General features: G+C 44.7%; 1 protein-coding gene across 2 annotated transcripts in view; it reads right to left on the reverse strand.

The window, feature by feature from the left end:
* UBAP2 (ubiquitin associated protein 2) overlaps nt 1-23,230 on the reverse strand; it is a 132,913-nt gene that overhangs the window by 51,886 nt on the left and 57,797 nt on the right. For both annotated transcript variants that reach the window (XM_087927587.1, XM_087927586.1), the window contains exons 8-12: nt 19,427-19,530; nt 14,273-14,325; nt 8,864-8,931; nt 3,280-3,469; nt 1,999-2,212 (exon numbers count right to left, since the gene is read on the reverse strand). In XM_087927587.1, coding sequence (XP_087783713.1) covers nt 1,999-2,212; nt 3,280-3,469; nt 8,864-8,931; nt 14,273-14,325; nt 19,427-19,530 — 629 coding nt within the window. The remainder of the gene's footprint in view (nt 1-1,998; nt 2,213-3,279; nt 3,470-8,863; nt 8,932-14,272; nt 14,326-19,426; nt 19,531-23,230) is intronic.

Below are 23,230 nucleotides of genomic sequence, written 5' to 3' on the forward strand. Positions count from 1 at the left end.
AAATAACAAAGTCACAAAAGTAGATAAATTCCCTTTAATATCTCCAGCTTGGCCCCCAAAGTCCAGTTATCCTCAGCTGGAGATCAAACTCTTCCAAAAACAGTCCACAAAGGGAAGAAAAGCAGTACGAACCCAAAGGACAGATAAATTAAAAATAAAAAAACCCCAACACAAACCACCCTGATAAAGATAAGATAACAAAGCACCCACAGTTGGGAGAACACCGAAATTCAGATAATCCTCGACAAAGATAATGCCCGCTTTGCTTCCAGCAAGGTGTTGTGTGCAAACGCCCCACTTATATCCTATTCTCCCAGCTGCAACTAATGAAGGGGATCAGGGCCCTTTTCTCTCCCATAAGCCATGTTGCTCCCTTCTCCATTTCTCCCTGCGTGCCCTAGGATGAAGAGGGGGTCTTCCTTTGAATGCATAGCTAGACTGTGCCCTTCCTCCCTTTCTTCCACAGCCATCAGAGTCACACTCCCACTCCCTGTCAGCTCCTCAATCTCCCCCTCAGAATCAGACTCCACCAAGGGCATGACAGTTGTCAAAGTTTGGAGACTGGTCCATAAGCTTAGGCCTGCCAGCCTCAACTCTCGCTCAAACTTCCTAACAGTGAGGACAATTAACCAGCGGAACAGCTTGATTCCAGAAATTGTGGGTGTCCAGGTTTTCAAGAAAAGAACTAAGAGCCAGTTGTCCAGGATATAAGATCTCATGGCTTGGACAGGGGGTTGGACTAGAAGACCTCCAAGCTCCCTTCCAACTGTTACTCTTACTTTTACTGAGAACAATTAACCAGTAGAAGTCTTCAGATGTTGTGGGTGCTTCCTCATTGGAGGTTTTTAAGAAGAGACTGGACCGTCACTTGTCTGAAATGGTATAGGATCTCCTCCTTGAGCAGGGGGCTGGACTAGAAGACCTCCCAAGTCCCTCCTAGCTCTATTCTGATGCTGATTCAGGAATTCTGGGAGTTGAAGTCCACAAGTCATAAAAGGGCCATCGTTCCCCACCCTCACCTTAATCAATGATCGATCTTTTGATTTTTAAAAAATGTGATAAGTCCCTCAGTTATCTATATGTGAATTGGACAGCCATATAAACCCAACAATCTGGGTCCTCGTTTTACCCACCTCGGAAGGATGGAAGGCTGAGTCAACCTTGAGCCTGGTGAGATTCAAACTGCCAAATTGCTGGCAGCTGGTAGTTAGAAGAAGTGGCCTGCAGTACTGCACTCTAACCACTCCGCTATCATGGCTCTATATCTATCTATCTATCTATCTATCTATCTATCTATCTATCTATCTATCTATCTATCTATCTATCTATCATCTATCTCTATCTCAATAACAGACTTATATGCCAATTCATAGTGCTTTACAGCCCTCCCTAAGTGGTTTACAGGGTCAGTGTCTTAACCTCAACAATCTGGCTGCTCATTTTATCAACCTCGGAAGGATGGAAGGCTGAGTCAACCTTGAGCCGCTCAGGATTGAACTCCTGGCTGTGGGCAGAATTAGCCTGTAATACTGCATTCTAACCACTATGCCACTAGGGCTCTGTTTGTCTATCGCACTCGCACTTAAGACTTATATACTGCTTCACGGGTGCTTTTACAGTCCTCTCTAAACGGTTTACAGAGTCAGCCTCTGGCCCCCAACAATCTGGGTCCTCATTTTACCAACCTGAGAAGGATGGAAGGCTGAATCAAACCCTGAGCCAGTCAAAATCAAACTGCTGGCTGTGGGCAAAATTAGCCTGCAATACTGCATTCTAACCACTGTGCCACCATAGCCCTTTTTAACAACAATACACTGTAGGAGCTGAAACCCACAAAGGAATGCTTCATCACACAATGTTACATTCCATTTCAACAAAATATGTGAGTGAGTGAGTGTGTGTGTGTGTGTGTGTGTGTGTGTGTGTGTGAAGAAGACGGGGCGGAGTGAGGAGAGGGGATGTTCTACTGACTTGCTTCTTGCAAGTCTGGATACTCACCGAAATGGCTGAGGATCGAAGGCTGTGAAGTCGAAGATTTGACATCCCAGGATGAGGTTGGGGTTGTGGACACCGGAGAGGCTGTGCTGAGAGGACCCTGTGAGGCGAACTGGCTCAAACCAGGAGATTTCAATGGCTCCAAAATCTGAGGACCAGCAGAGTTGGCTAACTTGGAGGAGTTATGTTCTCTGAATCCGGAACTCAGCACCGAAGACTAGGAAAAAGGAAAGTAGCAAATGTGAGACACTGAATAACGCCCACACTGCTTGTATTAAGATAGTATAAACTAGGGAATATAGAATAAGAGCGTTGGAAGGGACCTCAGAGGTCTTCTAGTCCAACCCAATGCAAGCAGGAGAACCTTATATACCATATCAGACAAATGTTGTCCAAATCTCGTCTTAAAAACCTCCAATAGTAAAGCACCCACATCTTCTGGAGGCCAGTCATTCCACTGATTAATTGTTCTCACTGTCAGAAAATCCCCCCTTAGTTCTAGTATGATACCTTATAAGGAGCAGACTTGAATTATATGTCACTAACAATGTAAACAGGGGTGGCTTTCAAAACATTTAGCAACCAGTTCTCTGCCCAACTGCTGGGTAGACCTGGCCATGGTGGGCGTGGCCTAGCCGGCCTCCTGCACCGTGGCGGGGAGGGAGAGCATGGAAGGATTGATACTCCTTGCAGACAGCTGGTCATTCGCCTTCTTTTTAGAGAGTCATTGAGGCCACTTGGAGGTTTGTCTGGGTCCTCACAGTCACCTGAGTGGTGCAAATGGGTGTGGAGCCGCCTTGGAACTGCTGAAAGGCCATTTGCACTACTCAAGATGACCCTGAGGAGACAGATGAACCTCCAAGTAGCCTCAATGACTCCCTAAAAGAATGCAAATGACTAGCTGTCCCAAGGAATATAAATCCTTCCATTCCCCACCATTCAGTCAAAAACCGAAGAAGCTTCTTAGATGAAAAGCGAAACCACTTCAAAGAAAAAAAAAAAAACAGAAAGTCCAGTTGCGTTTTGCAAAAGCACCCTTAGGTTTTGTTGCAGACATTTTATTGCCAACTACACAGCACCGATGATGTTGCCTCGTTTGGTAATGAAACATCTGCAAGAGAACCAGCCAGCTCAGAGGGCACCAAGGACCCCACAATTATCCCTTTGCAAAAGGCAAACAAGAGTTTCCATCGCAATCCACAGCCACCCCATTTTGTTCTTCGAGATTGGCAGCAAGATCTTTGACCACGGGGGTCCTGAGTCCCCCGGAAGGAGGGACATTACCAAGTTTTGCGCAGAGTAAGTGTTCACAGTGCTTGGGTTGCTTGTTCCCGAAGCCGTCGGAGGACTGTGCTGGGAATTGGTGAAGACGAGCGCCTGGCCGAAGCCTTGCTGCTGAGAAGCATCGAAGGGTGGGGCCTCCAGGTCTTGGTTTGGAGCGCTCGGGTTCTGAAGCAGCGTCACCAGATCAATGCTAAGGATCAAAGGAAAAGAGAAAGAAAATTAAGAAGACGGAAGGAAGGAAGCTAGGAGACAGGCCGGGAGGAATGCAAAGGAGCCAAAGATTCCTGAGTAGACACAGCGGGGAGACGAAGGGATGAATGGTGAAAGACCAGGACTGAAGAATCTGGGTTCAAGCCCACCTCCAGCCACAAGAGTTCCCGAGGGGATGCTGGATGGGCCAACCTCTCTCAGCTCAATCTTAGTCCCAAAGGTGCTTTTTTGAGGAGGCAACTTCGTTTTTCTTCTTTGAAGACATTTCGCTTCTCATCCAAGAAGCTTCTTCAGCTCTGACTGGATGGTGGGGAAGGGGAGGATTTACGCTCCTTGCAGGCACAGCTGGTCATTTGCATCCTTTTAGAGGGTCATTGAAGCTACTTGGAGGTTTATCTGTGTCCTCAGGGTCACCTGAGTGGTGCTCTTGATTCCTGTAGTCTGCAATTTATCCTCTGGAAATCCATTCCTGCTCCCACACCATTACAAGGGTATCCATCCCAAAGTGCATGGCTAAAAGTCCGTTGAGATCCCCAGTCATCCAGGTCCTTTAATAAAGGTGCTTTGTTCAGGAGGCAACTGGACTTTCTTCTTGCTCTTCTTTTTGAAGACGTTTCGCTTTTCATCCAAGAAGCTTCTTCAGCTCTGACCGGATGGTGGAGAACGGGAGGCTTTATACTCCTTGCAGGCACCTGGTCGTTAGCATCCTTTGAGAGGGTCGCTGAGGCCGCTTGGAGGTTTATCTGTGTCCTCAGGGTCACCTGAGTGGTGCAAATGGTTCCTGTAGCCTGCCATTTTTGAAAATCGATTCATACTCCCACACCATTCAAAGGAGGAGAAGTGAAACATCTTCAAAGAAGAAGAAAAAAACCAGAAAGTCCAATTGCCTCCTGAAAAAAAATGCACTTTTGGGACAACCATGACCCGAATGACTGAGAATCTCCATAGCTGTCTACCCCTTAGGTTTGCTGTCTTACATCCAAGGGAGGATATAAATCTAACAAGTACATAATAAAGCTTTAGTCCCTAATACAAATAGTTCTCGACTTACAATGTTCACTTAGGGACCTTTCAAAGTTAAAACAGCACCGGGAAAAGTGACTTATGACCGTGTTTCACAACTATGACGTTGCAGCACCCCCCACGGCATCCGTTGCAGCATCCCCAGGGTTACGTGATTTACATTCAGATACTTGGCAACTGACTCATATTTATGACGGTTATCATGGGGTCCCGTGATCCCCTATTGCGACCTTCTGACCAGCCATGTCCACGGGGAAGCCAGCTTCGCTGAATAACTGGGTGGCTAATTTAAAAACTGGGTTGCTAATTTTTTAAAAAAAGAAGTGATTCACTTAACAACTGTCTCGCTTAGCAATGTATGTTTTGGGTTCAAGTGTGGTCATAGGTTGAGGATTCCCTGTATACCACAATAGTAGGGTTCTTTTTTATATCGCGGCAACCGAAAATGGATGCCGTATTCCAAGCGTGGCCTTACCAAGGCATTATAAAGTGGTACTAGCACTTCCCGTGGCCTTGATTCTGTCCCTCTGTTGATGGAGTTTAGGATTGCATTGGCTTTTTGTGGCGGCGGCTGCACAGGGCTGGCTCCTATTTAAGGGATTGCCTAAGATTCTTTCCACAGTTACTGCTACTGAGCCAAGGGTCACCTAACCTGTAGTACATTTGGTTTTTCTTGCCTAAATATATATTGTATATCGGACATTAATACAACCGAGCGAGTCCAGAAGTATTTCATGAGAAGAGTATATTACACTCCTCTGCTCGCAAGAGAATATCCTACGTCACCAGGGCTTGGACAACCTTGAACTACGCCGTCTAGGGTTGGACCTAAGCGTAGTATACAAAATTATCTGCTACAATGTCCTACCAGGGAAAGACTACTTCAGCTTCTACCGCAACAATACAAGAGTACACAACAGGTACAAACTCTAAGTAAACAGCTCCAAACTTGATTGCAGGAAGTACGACTTCAGCCACAGAGTGGTCAATGCCTGGAATGCACTACCTGACTCTGTTGCTACATCCTCTAACCCCCCATTCCTTTAACCTCAAACTATCCACTACTGACCTCACCCCATTCTCAAGACATATGTAAGGGGCGTGCATAAGCGCACCATCGTGCCTACCGTCCCTGTCCTATTGTCCCCGTTTATCTGTACCTTATTTCCTGTATTCCTACTCATGTTTATACTTTAAATCAATTTAGCAATTGACAAATCAAAATAAAATAAATAAATAAGTGTAAAACCTTGCTTTTTTTCTATTTTGAAGCAACATCTCTACATTAGAAGGAGCTTCACCGTGGCAGTGGGGGGGGGGGCATTAAAATTAAGCATTGGTGTTGCATTTTCTTCAGTGAGGAGCTCGAAGTGCAACTCTGATGCAAGCAGACTCCAAAAGAACCAGAGCAATTTATCCCCATCTTTAAATTAGGGAAGCATTAAAAAAAAAAAAAACCCCATACAGGCTTGTCAATTTGAGGTCTATATAGAGCAAGACCCTTGAACACATTATTCAAAAGCTGTTGCTTGTCAGCACCAGCAGAGGAATGTCACAATTAGTCACAACTGGCTGACTTTATCTCCGTTTTTTTTTTTTTTTGACAGAATTACTAGCTTAATAGATTGGGAGAATGCCATGAACATAGTGTACCTTGACCTCTGGCAGAGCACTTGACTAAGTGTCTCACGATAGTCTCTTTAATTAACTGGCAAATTAATGGCTAGAGGGATTTATAATTGGCTGAAGAGCTGCACCTAGACAGCCATCATAAATCACTCCATTATCAGCTTGGAGAGCAGCATCAATCAAATTGGAGGGCCCGGGTTCTCTCTCCTGGCGCCTGTGAAGTCCAACGTTTTTATCGGCGAGTTGGGAGATCTAGGACAACTTGACACAGGAGGCTCATCTTGGGACAATTTAAAGGTAAAGGTTCTCCTTGTCCGGCTCTAGGGGGCGGTGCTCATTTCCGTTACAAAGCCGAAGAAGAGCCAGCGCTGTCCGAAGACGTCTCCGTGGTCATGTGGTTGGCAGGACTAAACTCTGCCGAAAGCGCATGGAACACTGTTCCCTTCCCACCAAAGGGATCCCTGTTTTTCTACTTGCATTTTTTACATGCTTTCGAACTGCTAGGTTGGCAGAAGCTGCTGGGACAAGTCATGGGAGCTCACTCCATTATGCGGCGCTAGGGATTCGAACCGCCAAACTGCCGACCTTTCTGAACGACAAGCTAAGCATCTTTGACACTGACCACCGCATCCCTTATTGCAGGGGTCCCCAACCACCGGTCCCCGGACCGGTCCCGGTCCGTGGATCATTTTTTACCAGGCCACAAAGCTTGGGCGCCGCCATCTTGTTTCGACGGCGTTTCCGGGTTTTCGGTTGCTTCCGGATTTTCAGTTGGAAAGCGGCGTTTGGGTGCTCGCGCCTTAGTTTCGTCGAAGAAGGGGGGGGCAGCTTCGAATGAAGAGCCATCCCGATGGTGGTGGGGTCTCGATGGTGGTGGTTACTCTGGTACCGGTTCGTGGAAGAATAAATAATCATGAAACCGGTCCCTGGTTCAAAAAAGGTTGGGGGCCACTGCCTTATTGGGACAACTTACTACAGGGCAAAGGTTATATAGAAATGGTGGAATAGAACCATCAAAGGAAAGGAGGAACAACGAGAGACAAAACAAAATTTAAATGACAAAAATTGAAGTAATTTTTAAACTTATTTTAAGTAATTAAATAAAATTGTTGAATTGTCCCGGCAGTGAATTCTCCCGCAGCATGTTGGCTGTGGCAAAGTAGTCACAGTGAGTAGACCATTACAAGTTGGCCGTGGCGAGTCACCCTACTCCGTGAGTTGGATGAAGGGGTTGTGAGAAAAACTATCAAATCTGCAGGTGACCCAGAATTAAGGTGAACGGCCAACATTTCTGAACAGAGAGAGAACACCTGTGGTTATGTATGAATGGTTGGGCCAAAATAAACAATGTGAAATTTGACAGGAAACATGATAAATGAAAAGTCACAAAATACAGGTACTCCTCAACCACAATTGAGACCAAAATTTTTGCGGTTAAAGTGAGTTTCCCCTCCATTTTATGACCTTTCTGGCTACAGCTGTTAAGTGAATCCCTTAGGTTGTTAGATTAGTAACATGGTTTTTTTAAAAGTGAATCTGGCTTCCCCATTGACGTTGCTTGTCGGAAGGTTGCAAAATATGAGCACGCGACTCCGGGACACTGCAACAGTCATAAGTACAAGCCAGTTGCCGAGCTTTTGAATTCTGATCGTGTGACAATGGGGGAGCGGCCGTGGGTGAAAAAAAGTCGTGTCACTCTTTTCCAGTGCTGCTTTACTGCTTCAGACAGACATTAAGCAAATTGTTGTATGTCGAGGACAACCTGTACAGTACCGTATTTTTTGGAGTATAAAGTACGCTCCAAAGCATAAGATGCACCTAGCTTTTGGGGAGAAAAACAAGGGGAAAAAAAATTCCCACTGTGCCTCCCGGCCATTTGCCTCCTTGTAGCAAACAGCCTGTTTCAGCTTTAGCACAGCCTGATTAGCACAAGCAGCTGATCGTCAGTTGGATTGGCTTCCCGGTCGATGATCAGCTGATTCAGGCTGCTGTCAGATTCCAGCAGTTAGTCCAATTAAATAATTTGTATATACATTTTATCGTTGACAGCTGCAGGGATTACCACAGCCTATTGCCGTCTCCACGCGCCCCATTTACAGCCTCCGCACAGCCCGTTTTTGGCCTCCGCGTGCCCCATTTTCACCCCATTCCGGGCAGCAGGGATCAGAATGGGTGGAAAATGGGGCACGCGGAGGCTGTAAACAAAGGGTGCGGAGGCCAAAAATGGGGTATGCGGAGTCAGCAATAGGCCGTGACAATCCCTGCAGCCTGAAACAGCTGATCATCGGGAGGCCGATCCAACCACAATCAGCCGCTTGTGCTAATCAGGCTGTGCTGAAGCGGAAACAGGATGTTTCCTATTTGCTGCAAGGAGGCAAATGGCGAAGGGTGGGGGGAGGCGGGTGGGCGGGGCTTCAGCAACATTTGCTGTGTAAGACACCCAGACATTTCCAGCCACTTTTGGGGGGTGGAAAAAGTGTGTCTTATACTCCGAAAAATATGGTATGTTCCCCTCCACGGAGAATCATCAGAGAGAAGCTGGATGGACAGTCACCTGTCCTAAATGGACAATGTACTTGGCAGGAGGCTGCAGGTGACACCTCTCGGGTTCTAGGTTTCAGTGCTTCTTGTCTATGGGTACATTTTCGGACCAACAATTCCACCTGAGAAAAAGGGCATCCCGTAATAGCCATTAAAAGACGCAACATAGGAAAATATGTACCTTTGGCCAGAAGCGACATGGTTCTCAGCTGGAATTGATGAAGCTGTGAAGACCTTTGTTTCCGAAAGCTAAAATATCAGAGAAAAGAACAGAATGATATATTTCACATTAATTCCCACCACCACCACCACCTGTAGGAAATAGCAAGAAAAAACATTAGGTATCGAAAAGATTTTAAAGCACAGACAAAATGATATAACATTTGCAGGCAATAATTTACATGGATATGGGCAAAGTGTCAACTCATAAAACATTTCTACGCTCTTTTTAGAGTTGCCAACAGAAAGTGGGGGGAAAGGGTTTGTGCGGCAGCTTGGAAATCGAAAGTACATTCCATACATAGTTTTTCAGAGATTGTAACTAGGTGACTGAAGTTTCTGCCACGCTAAAATCTAACTGGAGAACATGATTGATGACTCTGGGCTATGGATGTGCCCCACTAGAGAATATGAATTATGATGCACCCAGGGGGTGGGGGAGAAACCAGGGTCAAGGGTGACAATGAATGATGTGTCTCAGAGTCGGCTACACCCAGGTAGTGCCGACATGTTAACTCCCAATAAATCCTGCTTAGTTTTGGAAGTTTGGCTCGAGACTCGTGATTTAATTGGGGTAACAGTCGGAATCCTGACACAAAGAGGAAATGACTAAAAAAAGCACCGCATACATGTTTAGGGGAAGGGAAGGGTCTGAAAATATATCAAATGGATTCATTAATGTTCCTGGGAAATTAAAGGTTTTCCCCGCACCGCATGTATGTTTAGACAGGCGTCTGGCACTTTAAGACTGGGACTTCCCAGAATTCTCAGCCAGCGTGATTCTGGGATTCCATCTTAAGGTGGCCTGGTTTAGACTGAAGGCAGCCTTCCCCAACATATCAACGCTTCAGCCCACCCCCTCCTCCATGAATGTATATTCCAAACCAGAATAAAGTTTTTCAGGTCAGATCTGACCCTTTTCTGTACAGGTAATCCTCAACTTATGACCACAATTGAGTTCAGTATTTCTGCTGCTAAACAAGACAGAATTTTGCCCATTTTGTGAGCTTTCTTGCCATAGGGCTTAAATGCATCACAACTGTTGTTAGTAATATGGTTGTTATAGAGATTCACGTGATCCTGGGACACTGCAACCATCATAAACGTGAGTCAGTTGCCAAGCATCTGAATTTTGATCATGTGACCATGGGGATGCTGCAACCGTCATAAGCCACCCCTTTTTTTTGCTGATAGAATGTTGAACAGTCACTAAACAAACGGTTGTAAGTAGACGAGAGATTGCCAGGTATAGATATGTCACTCTCATCCCACGCGAACTGTCTATAATGCCAATTTCATTCACGTGAAATCCTCATTCTGCGTAAACCCTAGCTGAATGCTGAAATATTTTCAGCGGGGAGAGGCTTCCAAGCACCGAGTCTGGAATCTTTTCCATGCAAAGAGAGAAGTTTGAGAGCCACTTGGATGTAAGGGTTAAGATGTAAAGATCTAGGACCCTAGAACTGGTGTTCTACAACAGGAGTTCTAGTCTCACTTTAGACATGAAAGCCAGCTGGGTGACTTTAGGCCAATCACCAGGAGATTGGGAGTTCTAGTCCCAGTTTATGTCAGAAAGTCTGCTGGGTGACTTTGGGCCAATCACAAGGAGACAGTGAGTTCTAGTCCAGCCTTAGGCATGAAAGTGGGTTTTGTAACTTTGGGGCAATCACCGGGGGATTGGGAGTTCTAGTCTCACTTTAGACATGAAAGCCAGCTGGGTGACTTTAGGCCAATCACCAAGAGATTGGGAGTTCTAGTCCCAGTTTATGTCAGAAAGTCTGCTGGGTGACTTTGGGCCAATCACATGGAGACAGTGAGTTCTAGTCCAGCCTTAGGCATGAAAGTGGGTTTTGTAACTTTGGGGCAATCACCGGGGGATTGGGAGTTCTAGTCCCACTTTAGGCATGAAAGCTAGCTGGGTGCCTTTTTGAAGAGGTGGGCGAAGCACCTTTGAGTCACCAACTTTCAGGAGAAGGAACGACATATCACAATTTTCTACCAGAGCCTCTTTCAAAGAGATGTTTTGTGCTTCCTTCCCAGGACTACTGGAGACCAGATTTAACAGTGACTGGGTAAATCCAGCAAGCACCTGTTAAGGAATGTTCCAAAGGTGCTTTTTCAGGAGGCAACTGGACTTTCTGATTTTACTTCTGAAGATGTTTCACTTCTCATCCAAGGAGCTTCTTCAGCTCTAACTTGGATGGTGGGGATTGGAAGGATTTATATTCCTTGCAGACAGCTGGTCATTTGCATCCTTTTAGCAAGTGATTACTGGGGGTTTATCTGTGGCATCAGGGTTACCTGAGGGGGCCAAATGGATGTGGAGCCTTCCTGGAACTATTGAAAGGACTGTGTTGTAGATTTGAGATAGATGATGCTGTATCCCCCCCTCTCTGTTGAGAGGGCGCTATTCACTTTGGACGCAGATGGCCTCTTTGACCCCTTTTCAAACCAGTGGTCATCTCTGTCCAAAATGTGGACTGTGCTGTCTTCAAAAGAGTAGCCTGTGTCTTTTAAATGCAGATGGACTGCTGAATCTAAATCCTGATGGGTTTGTTCTCCTATGTTGTGCCGTGTGTTTATGAAATGGCTGTTTTGTTTCCCCAGCGTACAGATCTGCACATGGTTCACTGCATTGTGCTGCATAGATCACGTTGCTCAGTTTGTGTCTGGGTGTTTTATTTGTGGGATGGACAAACTTCTGTCTTAAGTGTATTCTTGTGTGACCTGGATGACTGAGAATCTCCAGAGACTGTTAAGGAATGTTTATTTCGAGAGGCCACAAATGCCCCAATAAATTGGGTCGGTTAAACCCACGACACAACCCTTTCAAGCAGCTTCCAAATCAAGAGAGGACTTGAAAAGAGTCTCTATATCCTAAAATAAGCAAGCCTATAACTGTCCTCTGCTTGTGGGTGGAGCTGCTTGTCCTGGCCTGTCCAGAAAGGTAAACAGGACGCTGCCCATAACGTGGCAATTATGGGGTCACTTGAGCCACACAACAGCTGAAAGGTTTTAGGTTACACAGAAGCCTGCAAGATTTCTGAGAAGCAACTTAAATCTGCTTGTGAAATGCTGGCCAGAAACTAAGTGAGGCACAACGTCAACAACAACATCAAAAAACACCAGGAATTCCTTTCTGGAAACGGACAATTCCTGAAAACCAGCAGCTGGTTTAAGTTGGGAGTTTTGCTGGAATCAAATGACCAGTCAGATTCTCTACACCGAAATTTCCACTCTTGAAAAGCAAACTCAGTTCCGAGGACAAACCACGGATAATCATCTCTTGAATGTATGTATGTTTTGTTGGTTTTGGTTATCTGAAGAAGTGATTTGAAGCTTCTCAATCAGACCAATGCTGTCATGGCGAACCTATGGCACATGTGCCACAGGTGGCACACAGAGCCATTTGTGCGAGCATCAGCCAAACTTACCTGCACTGCACATGTGTGCGCCTCCCAGCTGATTTCCGGCCTGTTTGAGGCCTTTTTTGGCCTCCCTGAGGCTCAAGGGAAGCCTCTGCAGCCTCGGGAGGCCGAAAAACGGGCCTTCCGGAAATACCAGAAGTGCCTGTTTTCAGCCTCCGGAGGCCATTTTCACCCTCCTGGGGGCTTGAGAGAAAACCTCTGCAGCCTTTGGAGGCTGAAAAACGGGCCTGTTTTGGCACTTCCGGTATTTCAGCCTACAAAGGCTGCAGAGGCTTCCCTTGAGCCTCTGGGAGGATGAAAATGGCCTCAAACGGGCCAAAAATCAGCTGGGAGGCATGCGCATGCGCAGTGCAGGCAAAGAGACGCGGGGGGTGTTGAGCCGTGCATGCGCAGGGAGGACAAGGCTCATTGCCTTCTGGGTACTGGCACGCGAAAGCGTGTGCACCAGTGCGCGTGCAATTTTCGGTATGGGAGCCGAAAAAGGTTAGCCACCACTGGACCAATGCAACACCTGTGGGCACTTTCAGCCATCATCTGCACAAGGAACAACAATACAGTCAGGTAACCCTTGACTCACAAGCACAACTGAGTCCCAAATATACGTTGTTAAGTGAGTTGGGCCCCGTTTAATGACTTTTCTTGCCCCGTTTGTCAAACGAATTCCAGCAGTTGTTACATTAGTGACACGGTTCTTAAGTGAATCTGACTTTACTTGTCAGAAGGTTGCAAAAGGGGATCGCGTGACGTTGGGACACAGCGACGGTCATAAATATGAGTGGTTTTGCCAAGCTGCTGAATATAAATCACGTGATTATCGGGATTGCTGCAACGGCCATAAGTGTGAAAAATGGTCATGTCACTTTTTTTTCAGTGCCACTGTAACTACGAATGGTCACTAAATGAATTATTGTAAGTCAAGGACTACCTGTACAGATAATCCTTGACTCACAAGCACAAAGGAGCTTCAAATTTCTGCTAAGCTAGACTGTCGTTAAGTGGGTTTTGCCCCATTTTACGACCTTCCTTGCCATAGTTGTTAAGCGAATCACTGCAGTTGTTCGGTGCAGTTTTTAAGGGAATTTGGCCTCCCCCTTGATTTTTGTTTGTCAGTAGGTCGCAAAAGGGGATCACGAGACCCCAGGATATTGCAACCGTCATAACTATGCGTCAACTGCCTCCAAATTTTGACCCCGTGACTATGGGGATGCTGCAACGGTCGTGAAAAATGGACATAAATCGCATTTTAGTGCCATTGTAAACTTAGAGTGGTCACTAAACGAATGGTTGTAAGTTGAGGAATACCTGTAGCTGTATTTTCCATACAAGTACGTTTGTTTTTTTTAAGTGCAGATTTTCAGAAAGTTGTGATAGCACAGATTTTAGGAGATCTATCTAGTCTCCACTTAAATTCTCTGAAAAATTATATCTGTCAACTCATAAAATATTTCTCTGGTCTTTTAGAGTTGTCAGCAGAAAAGGAGTGGCGGGAGCAGTGCATTCCTTAAATGCTTCAGATAATTGCTAGGCAGCCGAAGCTGTTGGTGTGCAAGATTATTACTGGAGAGCATGATTGATGACTCTTGGCTATGGAGGTGTCCCATTGGAGAATCTACATCCAGGGGGTGGGGGCGGAAGACCAGGGTCAAGGGGGAAATGAATGATGTATCTCAGAGTCGACTGCACCCAGGTAGCACCTGCATGTTCACGCCTAATAAATCTTCTTTAAACTCTGAGAGATGCGGCTAGAGACTCGTGATTTAAATGGGGGTGGATGCTGGAGCCCTGACAATATCTGAACAATTACCCCAGGATTAAACTTAGCCAAATAACAGTCAAGAGAGGTTAAAAGTGTTTAAAAGTCAGGCAACGTATTCTGCAACAGTCTTTTCAAAGAGAACTGGCACGGCACAATAACAAAAAACAAAAACAAAATCTAGACTTACATCTTCGTTCCAGTCTTCGGCCGTCCATTCTTCTATTGAATTCTTCCATGCTCCTGTAGAACAAAGGGCTGGTCAGAAAAACTGCTCATTCCTTAAGGAAAAGTGGTACCTTGTTAAAATTACAATTCCCAAGCAGCCAAACCCAAAATGGACAACGGTTAGGGATGTTAGGGGTCATAGAAATGGCGGTAAACTTTAGAGGAAACCCTTCCATACTACCACCTCTTACAATGTTAGACAACACAGTATCAACAGTGGAGACCTTCAAATTTCTAGGTTCTATTATATCACATGACCTACAATGGACACCTAACATCAAAAATATCATCAAAAAGGCACAACAAAGAATGTTCTTTCTGCGCCAACTCAGGAAGCTCAAACTGCCCAAGGAGCTGCTGATCCGGTTCTACAGAGGAAGGATGGAGTCTGTCATCTGCACCTCTATCACTGTCTGGTTTGGTTCTGCAACCCAACAGGACAGACACAGACTTCAGAGGATAATTAGGACTGCAGAAAAAACAATTACTACCCACCTGCCTTCAATCAAGGACCTGTATACTGCACAGGTCAAAAAGAGGGCTGTGAAAATATATACAGACCCCTCCCATTCTGGACACAAACTGTTTCAACTCCTTCCCTCAAAACGATGCTATAGAGCCCTGCACATCAGAACAACTAGACACAAGGACACATTTTTCCAGAACGCCATCACTCTGCTAAAAAAATAATTCCCTCAACACTGTCCAACTATTTACAAATCTGCATTACTATCGCTATTAATCTCATCATACCTTATCACCCATCCCTTTCCACTTGTGACTATAGGACTGTGACTTTGTTGCTTGCATCCTTATGATTTATATTGACTGTTTCCTAGTATGATTTGATGGCTTATTGTACCTTATGACTATTACTAAGTATTGTACCTGATGATTCTTGACTCTTGACGAATTTATCTTTTCTTTTTATGTACATTGAGAGCATTTGCACCAAGACAAATTCCTTGTGTGTTCAATCCCACTTGGCCAATAAAGAATTCTATTCTATTCTATTCTATTCTATTCTATTCTATTCTATTCTATTCTATTCTATTCTATTCTATTCTATTCTTTATTTATTTATTTCCTTTCTTTCCTTTTCTTTCTTTCTTTCTATCTGATTTGATTGCTCATTGTACCCTATGTCTATCATTAAGTGTTGTACCTGATGATTCTTGACTCTTGACGATTGTATCTTTTCTTTTCTGTACACTGAGAGCATTTGCATCAAAACAAATTCCGTGTGTGTCCAATCACACTTGGTCAATAAAAGAATTATAATTCTAATTTTAGTCGAGGGCCATAAATTTTCCATGTCTTGGATTACAGATGTGATTACATCTGACAGGTTAAAACATGTAGGATTAAAACTATGGTCAGCCAAGCAATATTACAACATTACATTAGACAAAGAAGGTCATAATGATTCTGCCCTCACAGAAGCCAAAAATCCAAACTTTTTTTTGTTTTTTTGGACAAAATCTTATCCACAGAAAACAGCCTGAGCTGCATGTAAAACCTGTAAAACCAACTCTCAGCTGCTCCGTGTCCTACCCACCACAGAGATGTAAGTGGGAGAACCGAGGTTAGGAAGGAACATCTTCCTTCTCCGATTGTTTGAAAAAAATTTCTGCTGTGATCCAGGAGGTGCTTATTATAGCAAATTATCACGCTAATAAAAATGATAAAAATGTATGAAAGAAGAGGGAAAGGGTGCACTGAACCACACACAGTTCAAAAGAGCCAGTCTGGCCTAATGGTTAAAGCATCAGGCTAGAAACTGGGAGGACGTGAGTTCTAACCCAGTGGTCACCAACCAGTGGGCCGGGGACCACTGGTGATCCATGAGAAAAATTTGGTGGTCCGCAGAGAAATGTCACCCCCAAAGCAACAATCCAGGCTGCACGAGAACACAAGGCTGTGCCGCCCACATGGCCCACGGGAACACAAGGCTTGCGTTGCTTGCACTGCAAACAACACAAGGTAGTGAGGGGAAGGGGGAAACTCGCCCCACGCGCCTGGCCTGGCCACCGGGCTCCTTCTTTCCATTTCTTCTGCCTTTTGGCTGGACGCAAGGAAAGCAGCCAAAGTCTTTCTTTCTCTCCCCCAGACTCCCCCAGAAATGAGTCTTGGGGACCCTGCAAGGCCTCCTGTTCCAAGAGGCTGCACCAGCAAAGACTCGTTTCTGGCAGAGTTTGGGGGAGAGGAAGAAAGACTTCGGCTGCTTCTGCTGCTTTCCTTGCACGAAGCCAAAAGTCTCTCTTTCCTCTCCCCGCTCCCGCCGAGAACAGAGCTAAAGATGGTATCCTGCGATCCCAAATAAAGAATGATTTAAATAAATAAATTCAAATAAATAAATTCAAATCAAGAAGGTAGGAAAATGGGGTGGGGGCGGTTTCCTGCAGACTTTTTGGGGAATTTTCCCAGGGTCTCTGGTCCGCCGGATTTAAAATGATGAGCTTGGTGGTTCCTGAGGTCCAAAAGGTTGGTGACCCCGGAGTCTAGCCCACACGGCCAACTTCTTAAAACAGCCTTCCCAGCCTGCTACTGTGATAAATCATTTTTAAACTGCAAATTAACAGCTCATGGCAGAGACAGAAGAGCCAAGTAAAGTTCAGAGCGAGGACACCTTCGTTTTGTGTCACTGGACAAAGTCTCCAGCAGTCAAAAAGATTTTTTTCCGCCAAAATTAAACGTTTCATGTTTAGAAATCATTTCATAGGTGGCCGTTGATTGTGTGTGTGTGTGTGTGTGTGTGTGTGTGTTCAGGGTTTTTATAAAATTTATTTTCTTACTTGGAAGTCGTGATACATATCGGGTAGTGAGGCTTATCGTGACGCAAAGACATTGAAAGAGATTTCAAGGAAAGGTGTTTTAAAATTACTTAGGTAGATTTTATAGAGTATGGGAAACTGGGCCATTGAAGATATTAAAATGTTTTCCTAAAAGAGGAATATTCCCACCCAGGGAAAATATGAACTATGGGTTCCCAAAAACAAAAGGGTTTTTTTTTCCCTTCGGTGCTTCCAAACCACTGGCAACTTTTCCAGCACTCATGAGAATTCAAAAAGAATGACAACAAATTTACCTGGACTTTACATGTAGAGGACCCAGATCGTTGGGGGCAATATGCTGACTCTGCAAACCGCTTAGAAAGGGCTATAAAGCACTGTGAAGTGGTATATAAGTCTAAGTGCTCTTGCTATTGCTAGATGACATTTATGTACAAGTGAGTTTCTTGGGGGCTATTCCGACCCCAAGCCACCTTAAACTAAAAAGAGCAGAGCCTGGCATGCTTCCATTGGTTTGCAAACCAGGAAATCTTAACTATGGAGCTATTGTAAAAAACTTATCTTGACATCCGTCCTGCAAGTATGTTCAGACTGTGTTTATTTTGCATTTCGGAGCGTCTCTTCTGTTCTAAGTTTAGACTAAATAAGTTAACAGAGGAAAGAAATTTTTTAAAAAATGGGTGCTGCGGTAGCAGGTGGAAAGGTTCAAACGAGCCAGCCTTCCAAGGTTGCCACAAAGAAGAGGGGGTCCATTTATTTTCCAAAACACCAGAGCGCAGGACAAGAAGCAACGGATGGAAACTAAGGAAAGAAGAAATCTGGGATTAAGGAGAAACTTTCTAATTGTCCTCACTTCCTAAGAGTGAGAACAATTAACCAGTGGAACAGTTTGCCTCCAAAAGTTGTGGGTGTTCTTAACACTGGAGGTTCCTAAGAAGAGACTGGGCAACTATTTGTCTGAAATGGTATAGGGTTTCCTGCCTGAGTAGGGGGTTGGACTAGAAGACCTCCAAGGTCCCTTCTAACTGTGTTTTTCTGTCTCTTCTTTGTGACACAGATCAGAGTATGATATGATATGAGACAGCAGTGTGTGGTGGCAGCCAAAAAAGCTAACGTGATCCTAAGTTGCATTAACAAAGAGATATAATCAAGATCAAGTGAGGTACTAATACCACTCTATAAAGCCTTAGTAGCCACATCTATAGTAGTGCATCTACTTTGGTCACCACACTATTAAAAAGATGTTGAGACTCTGGAAAGGGTGCAGAGAAGAGCAACCAGGATGATGAGGGGACTGGAGGCTAAAACATACGATGAACGGTTGCAGGAACTGGGCCTGGCTAGTCTAGGGAAGAGAAGGACCAGGAGGGACAGGAGAGCAGTCTTCCAATATTTGAGGGGCTGCCACGGAGAGGAAGGCGGTCAACCTGTTTTCCAAAGCATCAAAAGGCCAGAGAAGGAATAATGGTTGAAAACTGAACAAGGAGAGATTCAGCCTGGAAATAAGGAGAAATTTTCGGACAGGGAGAACCATCAACTCATGGAACAGAAGTTGCCCTCGGAAGTTGTGGGAGCGCCATCACTTGAGACTTTCAAAGAAGAGACTGGACTGCCATTTGTCAGAAATGGTGTGGGGTCCCCTGCTTGGGGAGGGTTGGACTAGATGACCTGCAAGGTCCCTCCCAACTCTGTTAATCTATCTATCTGCCTAAGAGTAAGAAAGAAAAATTCACAAGCAGCTTCGATAGAAAAGATCACAGTAGTGCCGAGTTTGGCATAAAGTGGTTGCAACCGAGTTCCCCTTTTGTGGGGAGAAGTCAGGATAAGTGGTGGGTAGAAAACCATGTTCTTAGTTCCACATCATTCTCATTCTCTCTCTCCCTCTTCCTCTCTTTCACTTTTTCTCTCTCTCTCTCTCTCACCCACACATACCCACATACACACACACCAATGGAAAACTCTTATGAGGTTCTCTGAGCTTGCTTGTTTTTTTTGCGGACGTTTCGTGACCCAAGCTGACTAACATCTTCAGCACGGATGACGTTAGCCTAGTTTGGGTCACGAAACGTCTGCGAGAAAAACAAGCAAGCTCAGAGGGCACCAAGGAAAACCCTCCTGTCGACCCCGAGCTACAAATATTCCCCTTTACTGAAAACTGCTTTGCGGGTAAGATTACAGACGGCTCGTACGCCGCCTTTCCTTCAGCTAGTCTTAGCAAAAGATGCACGTTCTGCTCTTATCGGGGGAAACGCGCAGCCATTATCGCCTGCAATGACTGGCAATTTGGGGGAGGCTTGTGATCTGCAACCTTGCGGTTCCCTCACCTGTTCCTTCCGCTGCATCGTTTTCTCCCAGTTCCCAAGACTCCTGTTTTGCTCCAAAGCCGTCAGTGGCAGAGGAATCGGTGTAATCTGCAGGGTTAAATGTCCTACAGGTCAAGAGAGGTGGAGAAAGTCAGAACTCTTAGAAAAAGCGAGGCTTCGGTAATTGTCTGGTCAGTCTAGCCCACCATTTCCCCTTCCAACCTAGAGAGGCCTCAAAGGTTCTTGGTGCTCTCGTGAACTTGCTTGTTTTCTTGCAGATGTTTTATGACCCAACTAGATAACATCGTCAGTGTTAGAAGGTAAAGGAGGAGGACTGTGGGGTCCTTGATTCTCTGAGCTTGTTGGTTTCCTTGCAGACGTTGTATTACCTATCTAGGTAACATGATCAGTGCTAAAAGGGAATGGAGTTTGGGAGGAGGAGGGGGGGGGAAGAGGACTGTGGGGTCCTTGGTGCTCTCTAAAGTTGGTTGTTGGTTGCAGACATTTTATTACCCAACTAGGTAACATCATCAGTGCTAAAAAGGAGTGGGTTTTGCTCTCAATTTATATTGCCCTGTCAGTGCTGGTGAGGCAGGTCTTGGGAGAGTTTTGTTTGGGCTGTTTAAGAGGGACGCGGTGGATCAGTGCTAAGACGCTCAGCTTGTCGATCAGAAAGGTCGGCAGGTCGGCGGTTCGAATCCCTAGAGCCACATAACGGAGTGAGCTCCCGCTACTTGTCCCAGCAGCTTCTGCCAACCTAGCAGTTCGAAAACACTGAAAACTGCAAGTAGAAAAATAGGGACCCCTTTGGTGGGAAGGGAACAGAGTTCTGTGCACCTTTGGTGTTTGGTCATGCCAGCGACCTGACCACGGAAACGTCTTTGGACAGCGCCGGCTCTTCGGCTTTGTAAGAGAGATGAGCACCACCCCCTAGAGCTGGAAACAACTAGCACATATATGCGAGGGGAACCTTTATCTTTACTGTTAGCTTGCTTGGCAGTTCCTTGACTGGAACAGGGTTTATTTCTCGATTGTTGGACTAATGTTCATCTTGGAATGTTAATCTATGCTCAGCCGAGTATTGACCGCTAGTAGGAAGGTGTTTTGGTCTTTCAGATCCCTTTTTGATTTCTGGATTGTCTCTTTTCCACAGTATGTAGATGTTGGTTTATGTCCATGTGTCTATTGATGGACGATTTGTTGGACTGCCTGGCTTCCAAGAATTGTCTAGCATTTTGGGACTTGGCTTGGTCTAGGATGGTCCTAGTTTCCCAGTTGAAACTATGGTTGAGTCTACTGTGAAATTACGAGTTTTCATCCTGTCTTCTGACTGCTAGTTGTGCTAATGGATGCACTCTGCTAATCTTCTGTCTGTTTGTTCTACATTACCAGAGTAACAAGAGTTGGAAGATCTTCTAGTCCAACCTGCCCACTCAAGCAGGAGACCATTTCAGACCAGTGGCTTTCCACTAGGGTTGGTCCCAGTCTTTCCACCGTATGTTGTAGGTGGCTCCTGTTTTCAGTCTATCAGTTCAATCTTTCAAACCCTCCACTACCTCTGGGGATTGAAGCCAAGATCTCACGGGCTTTCTGGAGGAACCCAGACGGGTGGAAGGGCCACCAAAATTGGCCACATCCAGGAACCCTTCATGTTTAGCATCCACAGGATGAATAGGGAAAAAAGAAAAACTGTTTTGATTTAACCCAAAGGTGTGTTTTGTTTTGTTTTTCAAGAGGCAACCGGATTTTATGGTTTTTCTTGGAAGGAGTTTCGCTTCTCTTCCAAGAAGCTTCTTCTGCTCTGACTGGACGGTGGGAAAGGGAAGGATTTATACTTCTTGCAGACCGCTGGTCATTTGCACCCTTTTGGTGGGTTGTTGAGATCACCTGGAGGTTTGTCTGTGTCCTCAGGGTCCCCTGAGTGGTGCAAATGAATGTGGAGCCTTCTGGGAACTGCTGAAAGGACTGTATTGTAGATTGGAATAGATGACGTCCTATCCCTCCCACTCTCTCAAGAGAACACTGATCAGTTTTGACATAGATGGCCTCTTTGACCCCTCTTTCAAACCAGCAGTCATTTCTGTCCAAAATATCGACTTTGCTGTCTTCAAAAGAGTGGCCTTTGTCTTTTAAATGCAGATGGACTGCTGAATCTGGTCCTGATGGGTTTGTTTTCCTATGTTGTGCCAGGCGCTTATGAAGTGATTCTTTTAATTTAATTGCCGGTATGGATCTGAAAAGCATTTCCTTTTGAACTGGTCTGGTCCTTTCCAAAATGCTTGAAATGGGATATTTCACAACATGGAATGTTTTGTGGGTCTTCATACTCACAACTGTCTAAAACAACACACCCATAAAGTGGATCAAGACATAGATCAGTGGGGCAATATTGATACTTCATATGAAATTTCCAGGTTGAAAGGGGGGAATTGGAAAACTTTGCGTGGGTGTGGAGACAGAGGGAGAAAAACAACCTGTAGAGTAACTCAGCACAAAATAAGTCCCCTTAGATTTATTAGTCAGCACTGAAAAAAATCCCTTGAAATGTCAAGGTTGCTGTGATCTTTTTGTCCATTCAAACAGATCTGCGAACAAAACGTTGTCCTGTATGACGATTTATTCACAGCCACTTTACTTATTTTAGTAAGTTATATAGCTGCCCACTTCTCAATTGTGACTCTGGGCAGTAAACACAAGGTCAAAATCATGCAAGATCACTAAAGCAAAAATAAGAAAAGGACACGGAGCAAACCTCCATCCCTTCTAAAGCTGATCATGTTACCTTGTTGGGTAATGAGATGTCTGCAAGAAACCCACCAAGCTCGGAGAACACCAAGGACCCCAGAGTAAAACGACAGGCTAATCAATGAATTACCAGGAACAATCTTATTAATGCTGACAGGGCAAGCCATCTGTATATAAACAGAGACTAAGCCCCTTCCCTTCTAGCACTGATATTACCTAGTTGGGTAATGAAACGTCTGCAAGACAACTACAAACCTCAGACAGCACCAGGGACTCTACAAGAGAACCACCATTTCCAAACTGTATTAACCTAGATCTTAAAACCAAGCTATCAATGCAAGATATCACATAGCTTTTATGTACACTGACAGCTTATGCACCGGACAAGTTCCTTGCTTGTCCAATCACACTTGGCCAATAAAAAATTCTATTCTATTCTATTCTTTCCTTATTCTATTCTATTCTATTCTATTCTATTCTATTCTATTCTATTCTATTCTATTCTATTCTTACTCTATCCTATCCTATTCTTTCCTTATTCTATCCTATTCTTTTCTATTCTTTCCTTATTCTATCCTATTCTATTCTTATTCTATCCTATCCTTTCCTTATTCTATCCTATTCTTTCCCTATTCTATTCTATCCTATCCTATCCTATTCTATCCTTATTCTATCCCATTCTTTCCTATTCTTTCCTTATTCTATCCTAGTCTATCCTATTCTTATTCTATCCTATCCTATCCTTTCTTTATTCTATCCTATTCTTTCCCTATCCTATCCTATTCCATTCTTATTCTATCCTATCCTATTCTACTCTTATTCTATCCTACCCTATTCTTTCCCAATTCTATCCTATTCTTTCCCTATTCTATTCTATTCTTTCCTTATTCTATCCTATTCTATTTAACAGCTGTGGTAGTGCAATGGTTAGAATGAAATATTGGAAGTTAACACTGCCCACAGCCAGAAGTTCAATCATGACCAAACTAAGGTTGACTCAGCCCCCTACCATTCTGAGATCAGTAAAATGATGACCCAGATTATTGGGGGCGAGAGGCTGACTCTGTAAACCACTTAGAG

This window comes from Pseudonaja textilis, chromosome 2, assembly GCF_049901715.1.
Source record: "Pseudonaja textilis isolate UNSWEBS1 chromosome 2, rPseTex1.2, whole genome shotgun sequence".
Taxonomy (NCBI): Eukaryota; Metazoa; Chordata; class Lepidosauria; order Squamata; family Elapidae; genus Pseudonaja; species Pseudonaja textilis.